Genomic DNA, 21,792 nt, shown 5'->3' with positions numbered 1-21,792 from the left:
AATGTCAAAAAGTATCTACTTTCTTCTTCTCAGCCTTCAACCCATGCACAGTTCTAAGTACTATAGATTCTAATACCTTTCATGTTTGGGGTTTCCAGAATATATATATATATATATATATATATATATAAATAAATGAAAAAAACAAAAACAAAAAAAACCTAAAATTGAAGGATGATGGAGAACAAAGGAATATTGGAAAACTTAAAAGGGAGATGGATATGTGGTAGAAACACGTGAGGAGGAACTTTAAAATTCAGGATTTAAGTGTTTATATTTTTGGTACAGAAGAGCAAGATGGAATGATATTGAAGTGGTTGGTGTCAAAGAAAGAAGTATGAGAAAGACTGAATACCGTACTAATAGGATAATGATGATGAGGGTAAAAGCCAGAGAGGAGTTGATGGATGTATATATTACGTCATCTGGAATGTATTAAGAGATTAGAAGAAACGCTTAACACAGAGAAAAAAGAATTGCTGTCTGACAGTAATGGGAGGCTGTGGATCAGGAAGGAGGAATGAGAAAAGAAAATGTGAGTCTTTACATGTTCATAGGGCATAGATATTCCGAAGCCTCACTATATTACATCAAACATTCAAAATGCCCTTCTGGTAAATCTATGCTTTCTTTTCATTTTTAAAGAAATTTGAAAAGCGTTTTTATATATTTGTATTATTATTATTATTAGCCATATGGTGCACCAGACAAAAAAAAAAAAAAAAAAATTTCTGAATTATCCAAAGAGAGAGAGAAGGGAATCACTAAGAAAAAGAAGAATGATTATATTCAGCTCAGGAGCCTGAGTGTGCCAAGCCTGTACTCACCAGTTGTGAGCCCCTGGGGTATTAAATTTTTTTACACAACACTTATTTCAGCACTTACTTACTTGCAATAAGAACTTTGATGACATTAATGATTTTTCTAACAGAAAAAGTAGATGAAAAAATTTATCTTAGAAATCTGTATTTAAAAATTAGTTTGTAGAAATCTATTGTTGGAATAAAATCATTGAATTCTATTTGAATAATTTTTTCAGGCCCCCTGTTTTTTTTTTTTCTTCCATAGTCCCTAGGCACAGTGACTAATAGAAGAGATGGCCTTGTTCAGAGGAGAAATAAATGATACCCTCACCTCCTGGGGCTCATTTCTGGTGAGAATGGGCTTGGCACACCGAGGATCCTGAGCTGGATATCATTATTCTTCTCTTTCTTGGTGACTTCCTTCTACTTCTCTCTCTCTCGGTAATTCAGAATTTTTTTTTTTTTTTTCTGTCTAGTGCAGCGTAAGCCTCAGGCTTCCTTGCACTCTATGGTTAATAATAATAATAAAACCTACAAATGTCTGAGTTAGGAATTTGAAACTTGGCTGGTAATTTGATCCTTCTTCATGTAGCTACCTTTTAGGGGTACACATTTTTCTCACCTGTGGATAAACTCTTTCAGGAATAAAACTCCTCACTTTATGCAGAAGACCAGGCTTTAACTTAATTAATTTTTTCCTCATTAGTCTGAAACCTGTGGCCCCATAATGATTTCTTCTTTTTAGGAAAGAGGTCGAAGTCTGATGGCAAGAGGTCAGAAAAATAAGGTGGGTGCTGCAGATTTCAAAGCCACACCTGTTTGCAAAGTCCACTGCGAGAGCATTCTTATGAGCAGGAGAGCTGGATAGTCTCCTAAGAGGTTGGGAGATAAGGTGCTGCAAATTTTTAAATCCCCATCTGATTGCAAAGTCCACTGTGAGAGCTGCCTTATGAGCAGGAGAACTGTTAGCTAGCAGGTGGACACCTTTGGATAGATTCCCAGGTCTCTTCAACTTGACAGCCTCTCTTAACTTTCCCAGGAGGTTTCTATAATACTTCCCAGTAATGCTGTTGCCTTTTTGGAAGGTAATCCTTAAGGATGGTAACTTTAGACTCCCAGAAGACTGACATATCCTTGGTGGAAGACTTTTTTGGGATTGGCAAAGATGAATGCTTCTGTTGTTTTTCTCATTTGTTTTATTTCTAAGCCACGTGAGGTATCCATCATCACAATTCGATCAAAAAATCATCAACATTCACTCTTCAAAGACATTCTTTTTACAAACACTTTCCTTTGGAGCTACTGAGGAGGTATCAACAATCTTGGAACTCACTAGGCTCCAACTTTAGGCAGGAGCAGGAACTCATGCATTTTGGTGCAAAAAAAACAAAAAAAAACCCATGGCTAATATTCACTTCATTTGCTACAAAATTTATAGTCCCATGTCTGTCTTCAAGAATTAGTTGTTCCACTTTAGCTATAATGGCTGAGATGGGTCTTATTTTTCCTGGGTTATCATGCACACTGCTTTGCTTAAACCTGAATTGTGTTTTCCAATTTTTCAGAGTTTCATATGATGACCAATCTTCCCAATAGACATCTTTCATCTCCTCCTGGATTTATTTTGCTTCTTTGTCTTGCAAATTAAGAAATTTTATAACAGATCAGACCACAACCTTCTCTAGCATACACATACCACTTCTTGCTGATTCATGGATCTAGTTTGGTAACTGATGGACCTAGAAAAAAATAATAAAATAATAATAAAATAAAATAAACATACATTAACTTACGAAACTTTAGTAAATATATATACAATATCAAATCCCTAACTCAAATATTTTTAGCTGAGTGTAAATACTTATTGACCACTCCTTGTATTGCACTGGCATTACTGGGTTTGATGTTATTAAAACACATAAGAAATAGGAGTTTATTATTCAAGCAAATGCTCCATATATATGTAAAAACCATAGGGATTCTGATCTGGTGACTATGGTAAACAAGATCATCCAATCCAATATCATCTTATCAATTAGAATTGACTATTGTTAAAATGTTCCTTCCACTACTACACTTGAAAGTGCTGGAATAAAGTAATCTTGAACGAGTTGCACAGCATTCCATATTCTGGAATTTTTAGCAGTGTTGCCCAGGAAGCCTGGTCTGAAGATTCTGGCTGACAAAATTGCACATGGCAATTTACAATTTTCAGGATGTAAAGATGTTTCCATGACTGCATTATGGTTCTCACTGCCCCATACATGCATACTCTATTTATTGACATAGCTGCTAAGGTTGAAGTGTGCTTTGTTGTGAACAAAATGGGTGATTTACATTGTTTTACAAATACTGACAAAATTAAATCAATAAAGGTGAATTGCCTTTGTCAACACCAGTCAGGGATTGCAACAGCATTTTCTAACGAAACAGTTTTAAGTCTTGTCAAACAATGCTTAAAAGTGAATATTTGTTTTTAACTTAGCCCTTGCAACAGTCATTTCACTTTGAGTATGAATAATTGCTTCTTGTACATGTGCAATATTTTCAGGCATTCTTGTATACATTTTTCTGCCAACAGTGCACCTCTTATTATCATCATGAACCAGACGATTCAAACTCCTTTACTAACTTCAAAATAATTATTGATCTTTTCTGACCTTTTCTGCAACAAATACAACAATTTACTTTAGAGCTATGCTGTATTGTAACAAAACTACCAGCTTAAATAAAACCTTTTTTTTTTTTTCACAAAAAAAAAAAAAAAAAAAAACATGCTGCTCAATAATATACTTCATCTTGTTTGCAGAATTTTTTTTTTCATCAGAGAGAGAGGGAAAAAAAAAAACTTCCATATCTTATGAACCAAAACCAATGTTAGCCAAATACATACAAAAAAAAAATAATAATAAATAAATAACCAAGTAGATTATACAATGCCAAGAAAAAGTGTACAGAGTGTACAAATTGTTTATTTGTATAGATATAGTAACTTATGCTGGTTTTTTTTTTTTTTTTGTTAAATAGTAAGTGTTTAAATTTATGTTACTAATTCTGTTAATTTTTCACTGATGAAGCAAGAGAGAAATATCTTGCAAAATGATTGTTAAAAGATTTTATATCAGTTAATTACAAGTGTTTCTTGAAAAACATCTCTGCATACATGTGTTGACAGAAATAAAATCAATTTCGAACATATAATTTAGTATTGTTATTTCCTTCAGATTTGTAAGAACTTAAGTGATGCTATTTAAAAACTGTCACTGCACTATATATTTATATTCTACAATATCATGGAATACACTTTATCAATGAAGTTAAATTTTCAATTCTCCATTTTCTTTCTTTATTTTATTTTTTAAAATTAAGATTTCAATGGCAATTATTTAAGGAATACTCCATTAAAAGATCATATCAAAATTCCAACTTATAGAATTCTAAATTTTGAAGAAAAAAGATTACAGAAAGTTGGAGGCACTACAAATGACATTTCTTAGGCCGCTTGCCTCATTGAGAGACCATATCTCAAACCACACCATTAGAGAATGTTTAGGCATCGGTAATATAGTGGAAGATATTAAAAGACACAGAACACAGCGGAGGGAACATGTAATGAGGACAACTAATGACTAACTAAGAAGTCTCTGTTTTTAGGCAACATGGATGGAGGTGTGTAGGAATTATGGTCTAATCACCATAGGTCAGGTGATTGGACCTTAATGGAACAATCCCTGTTCATAGAAAAGTAGAATTCTAAATTTGGAAGAACTATAATTTTATTACTTTTTAAATTTATTTTTGCACTTTCCAACATATAATTTTCACTCACTTCGACAGTATACTCAACAGTTTAAAGTGCATTTAAACTGCTGATCTAATCTAAAGTATTATGTCAGTAATAAAAAAAATAATAACAATAAATTAATACAATATTCTAAATTGAATATAAAGATGAGATAGAAATCACTAAGTCTGTATCTCCCTCACTGTTCCAACCTAGAGTTGGGTCAGGTGAATCAAAGCTTCCCATCTATTTCTATCTTCCATCATTCTCTCTATCACTCAATTCCTTTTGTTCCCACATCTTCCCTAATCTGATCTCTCCATCTTTTCAGGGGTCTTCCTCTCGGCCTCTTCTTGTCCATTTTCATCTCAAACATTCTTCTTGGTATTCTGTTCGAGTTCATTATCTTCATGTGTCCAAATCATCTCAAACATGATACAGTCATCTTCTTCCTCAAACACTTTCTATTCCCAAGTCATTCTTGGGAATAGAAAGTCTCTCTAATGTCAATATTTCTAATTTTGTCTCTTCAGGTTTAGCAAGCATAGTCCTTAACACCTTCATTTCCATTGCTTGGATTCTGCTAGTATCCTATTTATTCATCCTCCACATCTCAGCAGCATAGGTCAAAATAGGGAATAGAAAGTCTGCCCTATTTATCAGCTTTTTACACTTCATTGGAACTTCCCTAGCCCATAACATTGTCCACCACTGTATATCTGCTTCCTATTTCCATTAATATCCTCCTCTAATTTTTGTGCAAACTCCATCCAGCTTTTGTCCTTTTCCTCTTTTACAATTTTCTTTGCTTCGTTTTTTCTTCTCATCACTTAGAAATCACAGTGTTTTATTTATTTTTTTTATTTGTGATTTGGTTTTAATTTGTAGTTTTAAAAATTGTTCTTTGTTTTAAAAGCAATTAATAACATTTACATGTTGCAATATTTATATACATAAGTAAATACAATCTTTGCAATTTAGTCAAGAATGCAGAGTTATATTTCCACCCAGGCATTGAAATAATTTGAAACTGCATACATTTCTGTATTCAGTTTTTGTTTTGGGAACAATTTTGTCCCTTCACTGAGAGGCTGACTTTCAGCATTCTTTTGGTAATGGTGTCACCTCTAATGCGAGCATAAGAGACTTGCAGCCTTGAGGGCTGAAAGTTTAACTCTGTCAAGGGAGAGACGAAAGTGTCTCCAAGACAGAAACTGAATGCAGAAATGGGCAATTTTCAAATTATTTTAAAATATGCCACTCTAGCACCATAGTGCTAAAGTGACCTCCTCTTTCATTTAGGAAAAGGTGGAGGTGTGTTTGTGGGGGGGGAGGATCTACTGGATCAAGAGAGTAATTAGTAATTTCGTAATATGTGTTTCAAACAAAAAAAAATTATAAAAAAAATGTTTATTTTAACTCCAAACTAATTTACAAACTATCCAAAATTCATCTAAGCTGCCTATCACATTAATGAAAAACAAAATACATGAAGTGCATAACCCTTGAAGACCAAGAAATACTGAATTTTCCCAGGTAACAAAAGTTATGAATTTCAGGTTTTAGTGGTAAGGATTGCTGCTGAAAAACTGCTGTTGTAGAGTGATTAAAAAGTGACAAAAGCATCTTTTATCTTCACAGGGGGAAGTCAATCCCAAATTTCTGCAGAAAAAGCTATGATAACTTTTTCTGTTGACCACTTGATCTTTAGTCGTTGGACTTCAGAAAATTAAACAATTTTAAAGATCCTAACATTAACTCACAACAAATGATATGCTGAAACTTTCAGACACCTGCATTTGTACATCAAATGCAAGTAACCAGGAAATTGGAGGATTGGTTGGCTGATTTATTGTTTTATAGCATCTGGGGAATTGCAACAATAAAAAATGTGCCAGTATGATCAGCATGCTGAATGATCACCAGTACATACTTTGGTGCATGTGAATTAATTGCAAAAAGGTAAAAATATTCAATATACATATTATCTTCATCAGTTAAAATCTGCCCGAGCACAAAGGGCAAAGGCTAAAAGCAATAAAAGCTCAAGTTATGATTTTTATATCATGCAGATAATGAGTGTTTGAATTTGTACCAACACTACATTGGTCAGCATTAAGCATACTATTTTAATTTATCTGCAAAATTACAATACAGAAGAAAACAATACCATAACATTCAGCTGTTATGCCACCTCCTTTGACAAATGGGAATAATATTTGAAGTTATTGTGAAGGGAATGTCTCACTTCTTATCAATTTGTAAAGTCTGGGATAAGTATGGAGGAATTACATTATCTGGGAATCAGATTACGTGGTAATTCCTCCATTCTGTCATTGGCATATCTAAGGTGTTGCAAGAAAAAGGGTTGTGGCTTTCAAATTGGGATTAGGTGAAAATTTCTGGAGTAGATTAGTTGGATGATCTTATCGTTATGTGACATTCTCCTGATTACCTAGTCCTTAAAATGTTAATCCATTCAGATTTCATATTGATGGGTTTTCGATTTATGTTGATTGCTAAATGAGGGAAGAAGACTGTATAACAAACAAACAAACAAAAAAAATCACTCTTATTCCTGTGGTTGTTATATCTATCCACAGATTGTTATATGTGATTCTTTCAGTGTTTAACGTGGCATGCCTGCATCTAGAAATATTTGGAGAATCTGAAGATGTTTTAGTCAGATACTCTTTTAGTGATGTATTAATGTTTTCAGAATAGTACATGGTGCTTCTTGACTTTAAGCAGATCTATTTGTGCTAACTGTTTAGTCCAATTGACTTGTTGTTGTTGTTGTGGTTTTTTGGTGCAAGGGCTACTTAGGCCATATTGCACCTATCACCGTTATGAATGTTACATATGCATGGTGATTTTGGTGGTATTACTCAAAAATGATCATATAATTCGATCTTTTTTATAAAGTGAAAGAACTCCAGCAGATTAGCGTCGTTACCTATGATGTGGCAGAGTGTCAAAGGTTCTTTAAGGTTTGGCAGAAAGCTAAAAGAGACTTGGCGGACAGTGGTGTATAATGTACACTCAATAAGAATATGCTTCATTGTGAGTGGACAGTTGCACTGTGTGCATTGTGGAGGATCATTACCTGTGAGGAGATAAACGTGAGTAAGATGACTGTGGCCAATTCGCGCTCTGGTTAAGATTACTTCCTCTCTCCTGTTTATACGGAAACTGGAGGTCCACGGTTGCGGTTCAGGTTTTATTTGGCGGAGTTTATTGTGCGTTTGAGTCCAATCGACTTGATTCAACTTCAATCATGCTATCCTGATGGGATGCCATGTTACTCCTACAACTAAAGTGTAGATATCACTGGGCCACTTCAGAGGGGGTTATCAGTAATCTTCCATATGAAATCAGGAAAAAGGATTGAGGAACATGACAGATCTACAGCAGCAGTAGATGTGGACAGAGGCAAAACTATAAATTCTGAACCCAACTGTTAGATTGCCAAATGGTACCATATGATCTTTGGTTATCACACCAAACCAACCGTCAGGTCCCCCAAATTTCCCCCCCCTTCAGTGGCAGATGTAGTGGTATGGTAGTTTTTACACTGCTTACGCACATGAAGATAGGTTCCAGTTACTGTATTTAAAATGGAGAGGTCATTATGGCCTCTGTTATTAAAATCAGTACTATCCCATAAGGAGCTGTGTCCATTAAGGTCACCTAAGAGTATGGAAAAAAAAAAAAAAAAAGGATACTGATGTAATTGCATGATGAGATCATCTAGTTCACCTTGGAGAATACTGATGGTAAGGGAAATCTGTTGGAGGGAGGGACATGACTGCCAACAAAGATTGCTATCCCTCTGTGTGTATATTCATCATCCATTCTATCACTGTAAATAATAATGGTGCAGTTTCTAACTTAACACTTGTCTTTAAAGACATTTCTTATATGCAAGGGCACAAAATGTTGGTATGCAATCTCCCTCCACAAAGATCTCCAAGACAGAGTCATCAGTATCCCATTCCCACATCTACCATTCCTTCTTGAATAACAGGTTGATTCAGTGGTAACTGTTCCTTGCCATTTCTTCTTGGCAATGGTGAAGCATTTGGGGATAATGAAATTAGAGTAACAGCTAGTTAGTAGTAATAGTAATGGAGGCATGTGATGCAAGAAAGCAAGCATATGAGCTTATGTAGCATCAGCCAAAAAAAAAAAAAAAAATTTCACACATCCATTTAACTATCAACTTACACAATGACAGATGAAAGTTTGTTCCAGCAATTAACCACCACCTGGCTGAAGGCAAATTTCCACATATCTATTCTACAACTGTCTTTCTTCCATTTGAATTTATGCCCCCTCAGGTTCGTAATCTGAGCAATACCATCAGAATTCAGCGTGGTCAACCCATTCAAGGGTTGAGCACCTCAATCAGATCATCTCACAGGTGCCTAGTCTCCAGCTGCTGCAATTTGCAGAACTTAAGCCTTTCTTGGTAAGAGGACCCCCTTCGTTTGCTGTTGTTGTTGTTGTTGTTGCCCTTCTCTGTACACACTCAAGCAACTCTACATCCTTCCTAAAATAATGCCTCCAGACCTGTAGGCAGTACTCAAGGCGTGGCCTGACCATTCCCTTATACAAAGGCATAATCACCTCCTTTTCCCTGCTAGCAAAATTCCTGTATATCATTGACAACACCCCATGACCTGCTCTGGCAGCCTGTCTGCATTGCTCAGAAAACTTCATAGCTGACTGCACAATTACTTCTAGATCTTTTTCATTTTCTACCACCTTAAGTGTATTACCACAAAATTGGTACGTTTCTCTGGGGTTACTTCTACCCATATGCAGTACTTTGCATTTTTCAATGTTAAACTTCAGTTGCCACCCTCAGGCTATCTGCACAAAATTTCTAGATCCTGTTCCAGTAGCACACCGCCATTACTGTCATTAACAACCCTGCCAACCTTTCTATCATCTGCAAACTTCGACATTAAGCCTGATATACCTTCATTAATATCATTGATAAATATATAAAACAATAGTAGGCCCAATGCCGAACCCTGGGGGACTGTGCTATTAAACTAAGAAGTTAAACTGAGTGGTTTGTAATACTCGTGTCACCCTTAGATCCCCCTTTGTGAATTGGGGAAACATTTGCATATCTCCAGTCCGTGGGAGCTTCCCCTGAGTCCAAGAATGCTCTCATAATTATGGCTAAGGGTTTGATTACTTCCTTTGCCCACCCTTAATATAACTGGATGGATTCCATCCACCCAATGTGCCTTTCTTATGTTTAACTTCAAGAATTCCGCCTCCACTTTGCTCTCGGTTATTACAAAATCATTAAGCACCCTTTTACAGTTTGATAAACTTCTTGCATTTTCCTCCATTAATAACTCCTCATGTGTGAATGTAGATGTAAAATACTCAGAAAGATTATCAGCTATCTGAGCATGATCATCAACATTCGAACCATCAATATCAAGTTGACCAATCTGATTCATCCCCTTCCTTTTACAGTTTATATAAGTGAAGAAGTCTTTGCTGTTTTTCTTAGCATCCTTTGCCAAAGATTTCTCGTAATCTGCCTTCATTTGCCTAATCTCCTTTGTGACTTGATTACAGACTAGCTTATATATATCATAAGCTTCTGTTTCACCTGATATAATTTATAATTTATAATTTAATTTCCCAGATATTGACTGGAATTTGGGGGCTGGTTACTCACACACTAGCAGGACTTTTGTGGATTTATTGGATGATTGTTTTCTACATCAGCATGTTCGGGAGGCAACTAGAGGGAGTAATACTCTTGATTTGATTATCAGCAGTGATTCTTCATGCATTAAGAATCTGCAGATAAATGAGCCGCTAGGTGGCAGTGATCACAGTGTGCTGAAGTGGGATTTACTCAAAGACGTAACTACCATTAGGGGTAAAGGGAAGGGTTATTGCTTCCGTAAAGGCGACTACGATGGACTGAGACAGTATTTAAATTCTATACAGTGGGACCAACTGATGATGTTACCAACAGCAAATTCAAAATGGGAAGCATTCAAAGAACTTATCTTGGAAGCTACTAGGCTTTACATACCAACTAAGAAATATTGTTCAAGGTTTAGGCCAAAATGGATGTCAGATGAACTAATGAGGCATATGGCAGAGAAGAAAAATGCATGGGATACATACAAATTAACACATGACACAGAAGCCTATGATAGATACAAGTTGATATGCAACCAAGTTACAAAGGAGGTTAGGCAGGCGAAGGCAGATTACGAGAAATCCTTGGCAAGGGATGCAAAGAAAAACAGCAAAGAGTTCTTTACTTATGTAAACTCTAGAAGGAAGGGGATGAATCAAATTGGTCCACTTGATATTGATGGGTCAAGTGTTGATGATCCTGCTCAGGTAGCTAACAAACTAAATGAATATTTTGCATCGACATTCACACATGAGGAGTTATTCAGCGAGGGGAATGCCAGAGGTGTATTCAACTCTAGCAGTAAGCTACAGAATCTTGAAATAACTGGGAGAAAAGTGGAGGAGAAACTGTTGAAGATAAACACAAGAAAGGCACCCGGGGTGGATGGGATCTATCCAGTTATATTAAAGGAGGCAGCAAAGGAAGTAAGCAAACCCTTAGCCATAATTATGAGAGCTTCCTTGGACTCAGGGGAGGTACCCATAGACTGGAAATGTGCAAATGTGACCCCAATTCCCAAAGGAGGATCAAAGGCTGACACAAGTAATTATAGACCTGTGAGCTTAACTTCTGTTCCAGGAAAATTAATGGAGGCACTGGTTAAAGAAGCACTGCAGGATCAATTAGACAAGATTTCAGTTATAGCTCAGACACAGCATGGTTTTGTTAAAGGGAAGTCTTGCCTGACCAACTTGATTGGATACTATGATGCAGTCACAAAAGAACTGGATGCAGGGAATAACTTTGATATTATATACTTGTATCTTAGAAAGGCTTTTGATACTGTTGCACATGGAAGACTGCTGAACAAATTGGAGCAATGTGGCATTGGGAGGCAAATTGCTGCTATGGATAAAGGGGTGGTTGAGGGGGAGAAGACAGAGAGTGGTAATCAATGGACACTGCTCATCGTGGACTGATGTTATTAGTGGAGTCCCTCAGGGCTCAGTGTTGGGTCCATTATTGTTTTCTGTATTTATAAATGATATTGATGATGGTATATCGGGCTTAATGTCCAAGTTTGCAGACGATACAAAGGTTGGCAGGGTTGTCAAGGACACTACTGACACTATGCTGCTGCAACAGGATCTGGAAAGGTTGAGCAGATGGGCTGAGAGGTGGCAAATGAAGTTTAACATTGATAAATGTAAAGTACTACACATGGGAAACAGCAACCCCAGAGCAACGTATCAACTCTGTGGTACTACACTGACAGTGGTAGAGAATGAAATGGACTTGAGGTGGTTGTGCAGGCAGATATGAAGTTCTCTGAGCAGTGCAGACGGGCTGCAAGAGTAGCTCATGGAGTATTGTCAATGATATACAGGAATTTTTCCAGCAGGGATAAGGAGGTGATTATTCCATTGTATAAGGCGATGGTCAGGCCACACCTAGAGTACTGTATACAGGTCTGGAGACCTAATTTCAAGAAGGATGTAGAGCTGCTGGAACGAGTACAGAGAAGGGCAACAAGATTAGTGAATGGAACAAAGGGGTGCTCTTACGAAGAAAGGCTTAAGTTTTGCAAATTACAGTGTCTGGAGACTAGGCACTAGCGAGGTGATCTGATAGAGGTGTATAAAGCCTTGAATGGTTTAAGCATGCTCAATGCTGATGGGATTCTTCCTCTAGCTCAGAAAAATCACCTGAGAGGGCATAAATTCAAATTGAGGAAAGACAGATGTAGGATAGACGTGCGGAAATTTGCCTTTAGCCAGCGGGTGGTTGGTTGGTGGAACAGACTTCCATCCCTTGTGGTGGAGGTTGATAGCCTAAATAAGTTTAAGGCTCAGCTGGACAGGTATTTTGAACGAATAGAGGGGTGAAGTGGAAGTGGGTTTTTTTTTTTTTTTTTTTTTTGGCTGATGCTGCATAAGCTTGCTTTCTTGCATCAAATGCCTCTACTAATGCTAATAAGCATCCCATGCATTTTTCTTCACTGCCACAAGTCTTATTTGTTCATCTGACATCCATTTAGGCATAATTGAACAATATTTATTAATAGGTATGAAAAGCCTAGTAGCTTCCACGATTAGTCACTTAGAATTTGCTGTTGGTGACCTTATCAGTTGCTCCCACTGTACAGAATTTAAAAACTGTCTGAGACCACTGTAGTCACCTTTACAGAAGCAAAAACGCTTCCCCTTTACCTCTGATGGTAATGATATATCTTTAAGTAAATCCCACTTCAGTACACTGTGATCACTGCAACCTAGTGGTTACTTTATCTGTAAATTCTTTATATGCACTTCCATCTCATACATGTTTGGTAATAAGCAGAATATTCTGCCTCTTTTTTCCAGATGGGCAACCTTCATTTCATGATCTCGACAGAAGCACCACAGCAGGTCATTTGCGAGTGACTATACCTGTGGCATTTAAAATGACTTAAGGGATTTTGGAATATACATTCTTACTGGACAGTTAAGGTATCCTGCTTTGACCGATTTTGAAGGCTGTAGAAGTTAAGTCAGGAAATGGGTAAGTAGGTGTTAGCATTCCATCTCTATATACTGAGATGTTTAACTCATTTTACTCCTTGCTCTCTCAGCTCAGATCAATTTCTTCATATGGTACATGAAGGAAGTCCATGTAGATATTACACCACACATCATAGTCAGGATTTTGTATAGAGTAAGAACAATCAGCATTCCCCCAAAGTTTGTGACTTTTAGTAGCCATTCTGAATACTTAGTGCTTATGATTTCTACAAGAGTATTACCTGAATTAAAGCACTTCAGGGGTCTTGACAACCCTTCCATCTTGTTTTTTTGGATTAGGAAAGGAGACATCCTGCCAATTATTTGCTTCCCCTGTTAAATGTATAAAAAGGAACAGGGATATTATTGATGTTTGTTTGTTGTTTGTTATTTGGTTTTTAGGAGCATTAGCAACTAAGGCCATATTGCTCCGGGGATATGCAGTGGTCATTCCCTGACCTTTCCGCATCCTCTGTATTTGGTGGTCACGGGCTCGAAACCCGGTCTAATCAAGAAGTGTATGCTACGCACTGCTGCTCCTGCCCACCTGGCTACAGAGGCACCGGATATTATTGATAGATTAGTGTTGCTCTTCTGTATTTTGGTAGAGGTGGTTTTCTCAGTGCCTCCTGAGGTGGAGTATTCAAGGACCTGGAGGGAGAATTGTTTACATTACTCATAATTCTGCTCCTTTAGTTCTGGGGATACTCTTTTACTCAGGTTTTCAGTCCCAGCATGTGGAGATAGAGTGGTGCTGCCTGAGATCAAGCATAGTGAAAAGATATGCAGCAATGTTGTGGGCAAAAGGAGCATTGAAAGTGAAGGGATGCAGCAATATTGTGGGCAAAAGGAGCATTGAAAGTGAAGGGATGCAGCAATATTGAGTGAAGGGATGCATAATAACATTGTAAGTGAAAAAGAAATAATAATTCACAATAAATCTAACTTAAGGGTGCACTGCAAATTTCCCAATCATAATTGCTTGGTACTGGGACCAACAACTGGAGAATCATTTCCATCTGGTAATCTGATAATGCATGCCTATATACAATCATATTTGTCACCCTGTGGCATTCATATCTTTAGTCCAAAATCAAAACAGCCATTTAAGAATAATTCTGCCAACATTTGAAGAAATATAGGGATTAATGAAGTTGTATGTATGTCAAAATGCTAAAAGGTGACTTTAAATTTTTTTTTTTTTTCATTTCAAAAATAAGATTTTTAAGTATCGAATATAATTTTACAGCCCAATAGTACCAAAAAGAAAAATTATTGTGAATAAATGGTAAACGACATTACTTCTAGCTGGACCAATTTTAATGCAAATTTCAATAATTACATAAAATAATTTGGAAACAAACAGCTATACATTCAGGTCTATTTTTGGATCCTTCTTTAGTGAAAAACTAACATATTTAAATCATGTTAATGCTAAAATAGCTAGAATTTAACTCTATATGTAACTGTTGTTTTTACAGCATATTATGATCTTAGGCTATATGGCTGTGTATTATGTTTTTCAACAATGTGCATGCGTGTTTGCCCATATGCAGATGCTCATGGACTGATGAGTGCTGTGTGGGCTGAAAACCTGGATTAATTCACAGAAGGAATTCTAATTCTTTTGCATGAGATCACATAATTACAGCCCCAGATGAGTCTTTTAAGGATTTCTCCCAACACAGACAACATATGAACATAGACATCTCCAAATGAGTCACAAGTAGAAAAACTACTATACTGTCACAGAGGTGATGTCATTAAGATATAGTTTAGCTAAATTCCAGTTACTTTATAGTATTATTATATAGAGAAGGTCATGGAGTTTTGTCAATGATGTATAGGAATTTTACTAGAAGAGACAAGGAGGTGATTATCCCTTTGTATAAGGCAATGATCAGGCCACACCTTGAGTACTATATACAGGTCTGGAGGCCTCATTTTAGGAAGGATGTTGAGTTGCTAGAACGAGTACAGAGAAGGGCAAAGAGATTGGTGAGAGGAAGAAAGGGGTGCACTTACGAAGAAAGGCTTAAGTTCTGCAAGTTGCAGTATCTGGAGTCTAGGCACCTGGGAGGTGATCAAGGCTTTGAATGGTTTGAGCAGGCTCAATGTTGACGGGATACTTCCACTTGCCCAAATTAAGAACCTGAGGGGGGCATAGATTCAAACTGAGGAAAGACAGTTGTAGAATAGATGTGCAGAAGTTTGCCTTTAGCCAGCGGGTAGCTGATTGCTGGAACAGACTTCCATCTGTTGTTCTGGAAGTTGATAGCTTAAATAAATTTAAGGCTGAACTAGACAAACATTTGGAATGACCAGATGGATGAAATGGGAAGGGTTTTTTTTTTTTTTTTTTCTGGCTGATGCTGTATAAGCTTGCTTTCTTGCATCATATGCCTCAACTAATGCTAATTAGCAATGCTTAATTAGATTATTTCTATTACTGAAGAAGTGGCCCAAATAAAAATCTGAAATGTATGACTATTTTTTTCCAAATTATTTTAAGTATCAGAATTTTCATTAAAATTGATCCAGCTAAGAATGCAGTATTGTTCTATTATTCATTCTGTTGCGATTATAATGTGCTCATTCTATAATGTAATATAAATTGGATAAAACTCTGAATATTCACTTAAAACAATTTTTATGGAAAGAAGGTTAATCTTAAACTATATACATACAAATTAAGTAATGATAGCAATGAATCACATTTTAGGTACATTTGATTTTAATTAATTTTCATTTTCTGTGATTAACAGAAATGAAGAGTAAACTTGTTGCCAATTAAATAATTAAATACAGGATGTATGAATGAAATGTTTTATGGTATTGCCAACCCAGACCATGATGTGCAAGTCCAACTTTAAGACTTTTTAATTGGCTTAAGTAACCTACAAATAGGTTACCATGCCAAAAAATATATAAACAAAAGTGGAAACATCAATAAAAACATGACTATGTGAAAAAGTGTGTGCATGTGTAAAATTTAAAAAACAAAATTATATACGATGATATATGTTTATAGTTTTTAGAAACAGTTTGAGACCTTTTCATTGTCAGATAAAATGTGAATGAGTGTATAGGACTCATTCAAACAGTTAAAAGAACTAAAACAATAGTCGTAGACAAATGAAATCCATATATCAAACGTGCCTGTTTGTTAGAATGGTGTCACAAGTTCACACATAGGAGGATCTTCAGCCATCAGAAGAAAGGAATGTGTAAGATGACTATATCCTATGCACAGCCAAGCTGAAAAAGCTTCCACAACTTTGATATCAGCAAAGACCAGACTGCCGTGTTCTGTTATAATTAATCTGTAGTCTGTTCATACATAAATATTGCCATTAGGAGCATAATGTATTGTGTATTATTTACCCAAAGTCTGTATGAAAGAGAGAGACAGAGAAAGTATCTTCAGCTGAACCTGAGACAGAGTATAATCCACTTAAGGAATCTGTGTATAATACAATATTGGTAGGTATAGGTGTGTATGTGATCCAAGGCTAATGTTTTAGAATGCAGCTTTGCAGTGTATATGCTGCACTTATGAGGAATGTACTCAGATACTGACACATCTGGAAAGACAGCAGCAGATCTAACAAGTAATTCTGACTTCAAGCCATCTGAATAAACTCTCAAAAAGTCAGTGTCCAGTTCAGCATGCTAAATAGAGCCACATGCAGACAACAGAGTATCACACTTCATCCACTTCTTTTTTCTTGAGATAGAAATCATAAGCAGGAATACGAGAACACCAGGGTGAAATGGGTTGTCTTGGTGACTGGGCAACTTTAGTCTACCACCCTGGAATAGCTCTTGGACAAGAATACCAAAAGGATGGATTTTATACAAGATTTCCCATCATGTCTCAGAAACAGATGTTCATATGGGATGTGCTATCAGGAATTTCAGTTTGAAAGCACTGTAGAGAGGTCATTTGTTTCCACAGACTCTGGGCAGGAGATGTTCGAAATGCTGCAGCCATCGAGTACCTGTTTCTAGCAGATGCATATACCTGGGACCTATAATTTAAGTTTTATTGCACAAGTGCACAATACAGATGGAGCAAGGTGCATCCCCCAGTATCCCAAGAAGTAGAGGAGTTATTGATATAGGAGTGATAGCTGGCTGATAGTCTTAATGTGTGGGCTTTTGTGGACTTAATAAACAGCGTGCGATTATAGAAATGACTCCTTGGAATCAATGATCATTTCAGTTTGAGTTCTGATGGAACATCCTGAAACCTTCTGAGCATATAAAGGTTTGTTGCTGTTTATAAGTTTAATTGTTTTTACTGCCTCCTGGTATATGTTCAGTTTTTAATCATTGCATCTTTGCCTTTAATCATTGTATCTCTTTCCATTGCTGGCATGGCAATTCAGATCTGAGAATAGTATGCAAGGCTCATGGGCTTTTTAACAAGAGAGACTGTTTTTACAGGGATGGGATATGCTTAAATAGAAAGGGTGCAAAGAACACACAACATAACAGATTAACAGCGGCTGCAGAGGTGTAAGTGATTCTTGCACTGCTTCCACTGGAACATGCAACAGTTGGAAAAACAAGGTGTCAGAGATTAAGGCTTGTTAGGGGTTTTCATGGGCTGTGTTAGAGTTAATAAGAGTAAAAACAGTTGCACATATATTTGCATGTAGGCTAGGAGCATAGTAAATAAATTTGAAGAATTTGAAGTGCTGTCAAGTCATTAAATGCAGAAAGGGGTGCAGGGATATAGGAGACTTGGTGTCATTCAGACATAAGGACACAGAATTTGAACACAGAGTACAGATGCATTCAGAAAATACAGACAGGAAGGGGTAGGGGGGTCATGCCCTTACTTAAGAAGCACATAAAATCTAAGACAGCACATTTAGATACATGGGTGGCCATGTGCAATGTCAGTTTGATGTGATCAGCACCGGAAAAACAAAAATGAGAGAAAGAGGAGTTAATTATAGGCCTAATGACTAAGATGACTATAACAAACCAGACAGACAGACAGAGTGGGTCAGAAAATCAGACTGTCTTATAATGAGGGATTTTAGCTTTCCAGATATTGACTGGAACTTGTGTCACTCACACATTAGCAAGACTTATGTGGATTTATTGGATCATTGTATTTTATGACAACATGATAGAGAAAGCAACACTCTTGATCAGTTATCAGTAGTGATTCTTCATGCATTAAGAATTTGCAGATAAAAGATCCATTGAGTGGCAGTGATCTCAGCATATTGAAGTGGAATCACCTAAAAATGTGTGGCGCCTCCGTAGCCAGGTGGGCAGGAGCAGCAGTGCGTAGCACACGCTTCTTGATTTGGACCGGGGTTCGAGCCCGTGACCACCAAATACGGAGTATGCAGAAAGGTCAGGCAATGACCACTGCATATCCCCGGAGCAATATGGCCTTAGTTGCTAATGCTCCTAAAAACCAAACAACAACAACAACCTAAAAATGTGACTAACATCAAGGGTAAATGGAAGGGCTTTTGCTTTCATAAAGGTAACTATAACATTGTATAAAAAACATTATGAGACTCCCTTTCAAAGGTAACTATAGTGATCTTAGTTTTTAAATGGATGTAAGATGAACTAAGACTCAGGGAACAGAAGAAAAATGCATGAGATGCATATAAATTATCTGGTGATACAAAAGCCTTACAGTAGATATAAATTAGTCTGCAATAAAGTCACAAAGGAGGCTAAGGCAGATTATGTGAGGTCTTTGGCAAAGAATGCAAAGAAAAACAAACAGACTTCTTTATTTAAGTAAACACTAGAAACAAGGGGATGAATCTGCTCAAGCTCCTTTTGATATCAATGGCTTAATTGTTGACTGTCAAATTCTGCTCAGGTTTCTGATAAACAGAATAGGTATTTTTTATATGCATTCACACATGAGGAATTCTTTAGGGAACGGGGTGCTATACATTTATCAAATCTAACAGGGATTTTGTGATATCTGAAAGGAAAGGAAAGTGGAAACAAAACTGTTGAAGCTAAACATAAACAAGGCACCTGGAGTAGATGAGATCTATCCAATTATATTAAGGGACTGGATGTATTCCCAATTCACAAAGGGGAATCAAAAGGTGACAAGCATAATGACAGACCTGTTAGCTTGACCCCTTCTCCAGAGAAAATAATGAAGTTGCTCGTTAAAGAAGTAATGCAGGGGTTACCACTAACTAATTAACCAATAATATATAAAAGCAATTGTTTTCATTTCAGTTCACAAACTTCAACATAACCGTTTACTCAACTTTTAGTAATGTACTTCATTTTTTATTAAAATTCAGAAGGAATTTTAATAAAATTGTGTTTCTGCTATGATTAATATAATAAGCAAATATTAGGAATTCATGATTTATATATTTGGTAAAGATAAAAAATATAAGCTCCTCAAAAAGCAATGACTTATGAGCAAACAAACTGAGGACATTTAATTTCTGTGCATTTGCCCTATTGGCCATTCATTCCTCTATTCAGTGCATAGCAGTAAACAATATTTCCAGTGCTTCAGCTACAATATATGTTATATGCACAGTCTATGTGATATGTACGAAAAGAAAAGAATTAACTGCCAGATTTCTATTTGTCTGATTTTAATGAAATTTGGAACGGCTCTTTGCAAATCTATCTAAAAGAACTAAATATAAAATTCCATGAAAATCTGCTCACTGGAAATTGAATTATTATGTACAGATGGATGGGCAGACATAATAAAAACAATAAGCACTATAAACAAATATGTTAACATGCCTAATAAGTATTATTTTTTGGTTTATGCAATAACATAAAACTTCTGATAAATATGTAGAGAGAAGGGAGCTAAACTATTTTATTATTATTATTATCATTAGCTATATGGTGCAAAAAAACCTGAGGCTTTTGCTGCACCAGCAAAAAAAAAAAAAAAAAAAAAAATCTGAGTTACCCAGAGAGAGAGAGAGAGAGAGAGAGAGAGAGAGAGAGAAGGGAATCACCAATAGAAAAATTATGATATACAGCTCAGGACCCTTGGTGTGCCAAGCCCAGGGGCTCACCAGATGTGAGCCCCTGGGGTTGTTTCTGTATTTTACAAATATAAAAATATATAACATTTTTAATATTCATGGAATAAAAAATAAGAAAATGAGAGTTCAATAAGAAATGCATACCTGATCATTATACTTGACAGTATAACTATACAAATCATACAGGGCTACGTTAGTGTTGAATTCATGGGCATGAAGCTAAAGGAAACAAAAAAAATTAAAAGTAATATTTAAGGATACATCATTATCATGTTACACAATTTATGCAGTTTTAGATATTATATATGTCTACATACAGACTCTCACCAAAATGAGTTTCACCTCTATTTTCAATGTGGCAGCAACAAAACAAATTCACATATGGAGTTAAACAGAAAGGAAGGTATGATGACCATCTGAGCCAGGGTGATTAACATATAACACTTCCCTTTGCATGATTCACGAATAATTTCCCTTATATTTTCACTGAAAGGTTGTATTAACTTTAAAAATGCTGCAAAACTTGCAATACTGCACTACTTAAAAGGTAGTTGATGCAATTGCTAGCACTTTATCTATCAATTTTTCATTCATGGCATTACAATAGTAACAAAAAAAAAAAATAAATAAAGAAAAAAAAGTAAATGCCTTTTCTATTTATTGATTTACATTTATTTGGTATTTTAAATGATTAAATGTTATATAATGTAGTTCTATACAAAATTCAGTAGAACAAAGCAATGTGCCACACATGCATAGTTTGAGTTATTTTACTACAAGTCGTAGGCTATTTAAGTTGTGCCAGAGCAAAATTGGCTCTGATTTCTAGTTGTACATAGACAGGATATTAGAGCTGGAAAAGGAATTAGAAAATGTGAATTGGAATATCATCGGTTTGGCTGAAACAAGAAGAAGAAATGAATCACTTATAAGTTTATCAAGTGGAAATCTGCTGTACACCAATGGAAACAGTGAAAGGAGTGAAGGTGGAGTTGGGTTTCTGGTCCATAAAGATTTTAAAAACAACATTTTGGAATTCAAAAGTACATCACCAAGAGTGTCAAGACTAATACTCAAGATTTCTAAGAGGTACAAGCTAAAGATTATAATGATTTATGCACCAACATCAAGCCATGATGATGAAGAGGTTGAAGAAATGTACACCGAAATTGAGAGTCTTCTAGATGAGCAGAAAACCCACTACACTATTATTATGGGAGACTTCAAAAAAACACAAAACAGCGCAGAAAGGGGAACTATAGGAAATTTTGGAATTGGTGAAAGAAATGAAAGAAGCAAAAGACTTGCGGAATTTGCAGAATCTCAAGGACTGTCAGTAATGAACACTTTTTTCAAGAAAAGGGTGAACAGAAAGTGGACATGGAAGAGTCCAAATGGATTAACTATTAATGAAATCGACTTCATCCTCACTAACAGAAGATATATTGTGAATGATGTTACCGTCCTGAATAAGGTAAATGTTGGAAGTGATCACAGAATGGTAAGATGTACACTT

General features: G+C 36.1%; 1 protein-coding gene across 4 annotated transcripts in view; it reads right to left on the bottom strand.

Annotated features, from left to right (window-relative positions):
• The window catches only part of LOC150080768 (plexin-A2-like), a 1,384,718-nt gene that overhangs the window by 6,178 nt on the left and 1,356,748 nt on the right, over positions 1-21,792 (bottom strand). For all 4 annotated transcript variants that reach the window (XM_090381170.1, XM_090381171.1, XM_090381172.1 and 1 more), the window contains one exon: positions 20,421-20,495. In XM_090381170.1, the coding sequence (XP_090237296.1) occupies positions 20,421-20,495 (75 nt within the window). The remainder of the gene's footprint in view (positions 1-20,420; positions 20,496-21,792) is intronic.

The sequence above is a fragment of the Mastigoproctus giganteus genome, chromosome 9 (assembly GCF_048544385.1).
Source record: "Mastigoproctus giganteus isolate SK-2022 chromosome 9, ASM4854438v1, whole genome shotgun sequence".
In the NCBI taxonomy this organism is placed as follows: domain Eukaryota; kingdom Metazoa; phylum Arthropoda; class Arachnida; order Uropygi; family Thelyphonidae; genus Mastigoproctus; species Mastigoproctus giganteus.
The sequence above is the reverse complement of the archived record's forward strand: the minus strand, read 5'-3'. Positions and strand labels throughout refer to the sequence as shown.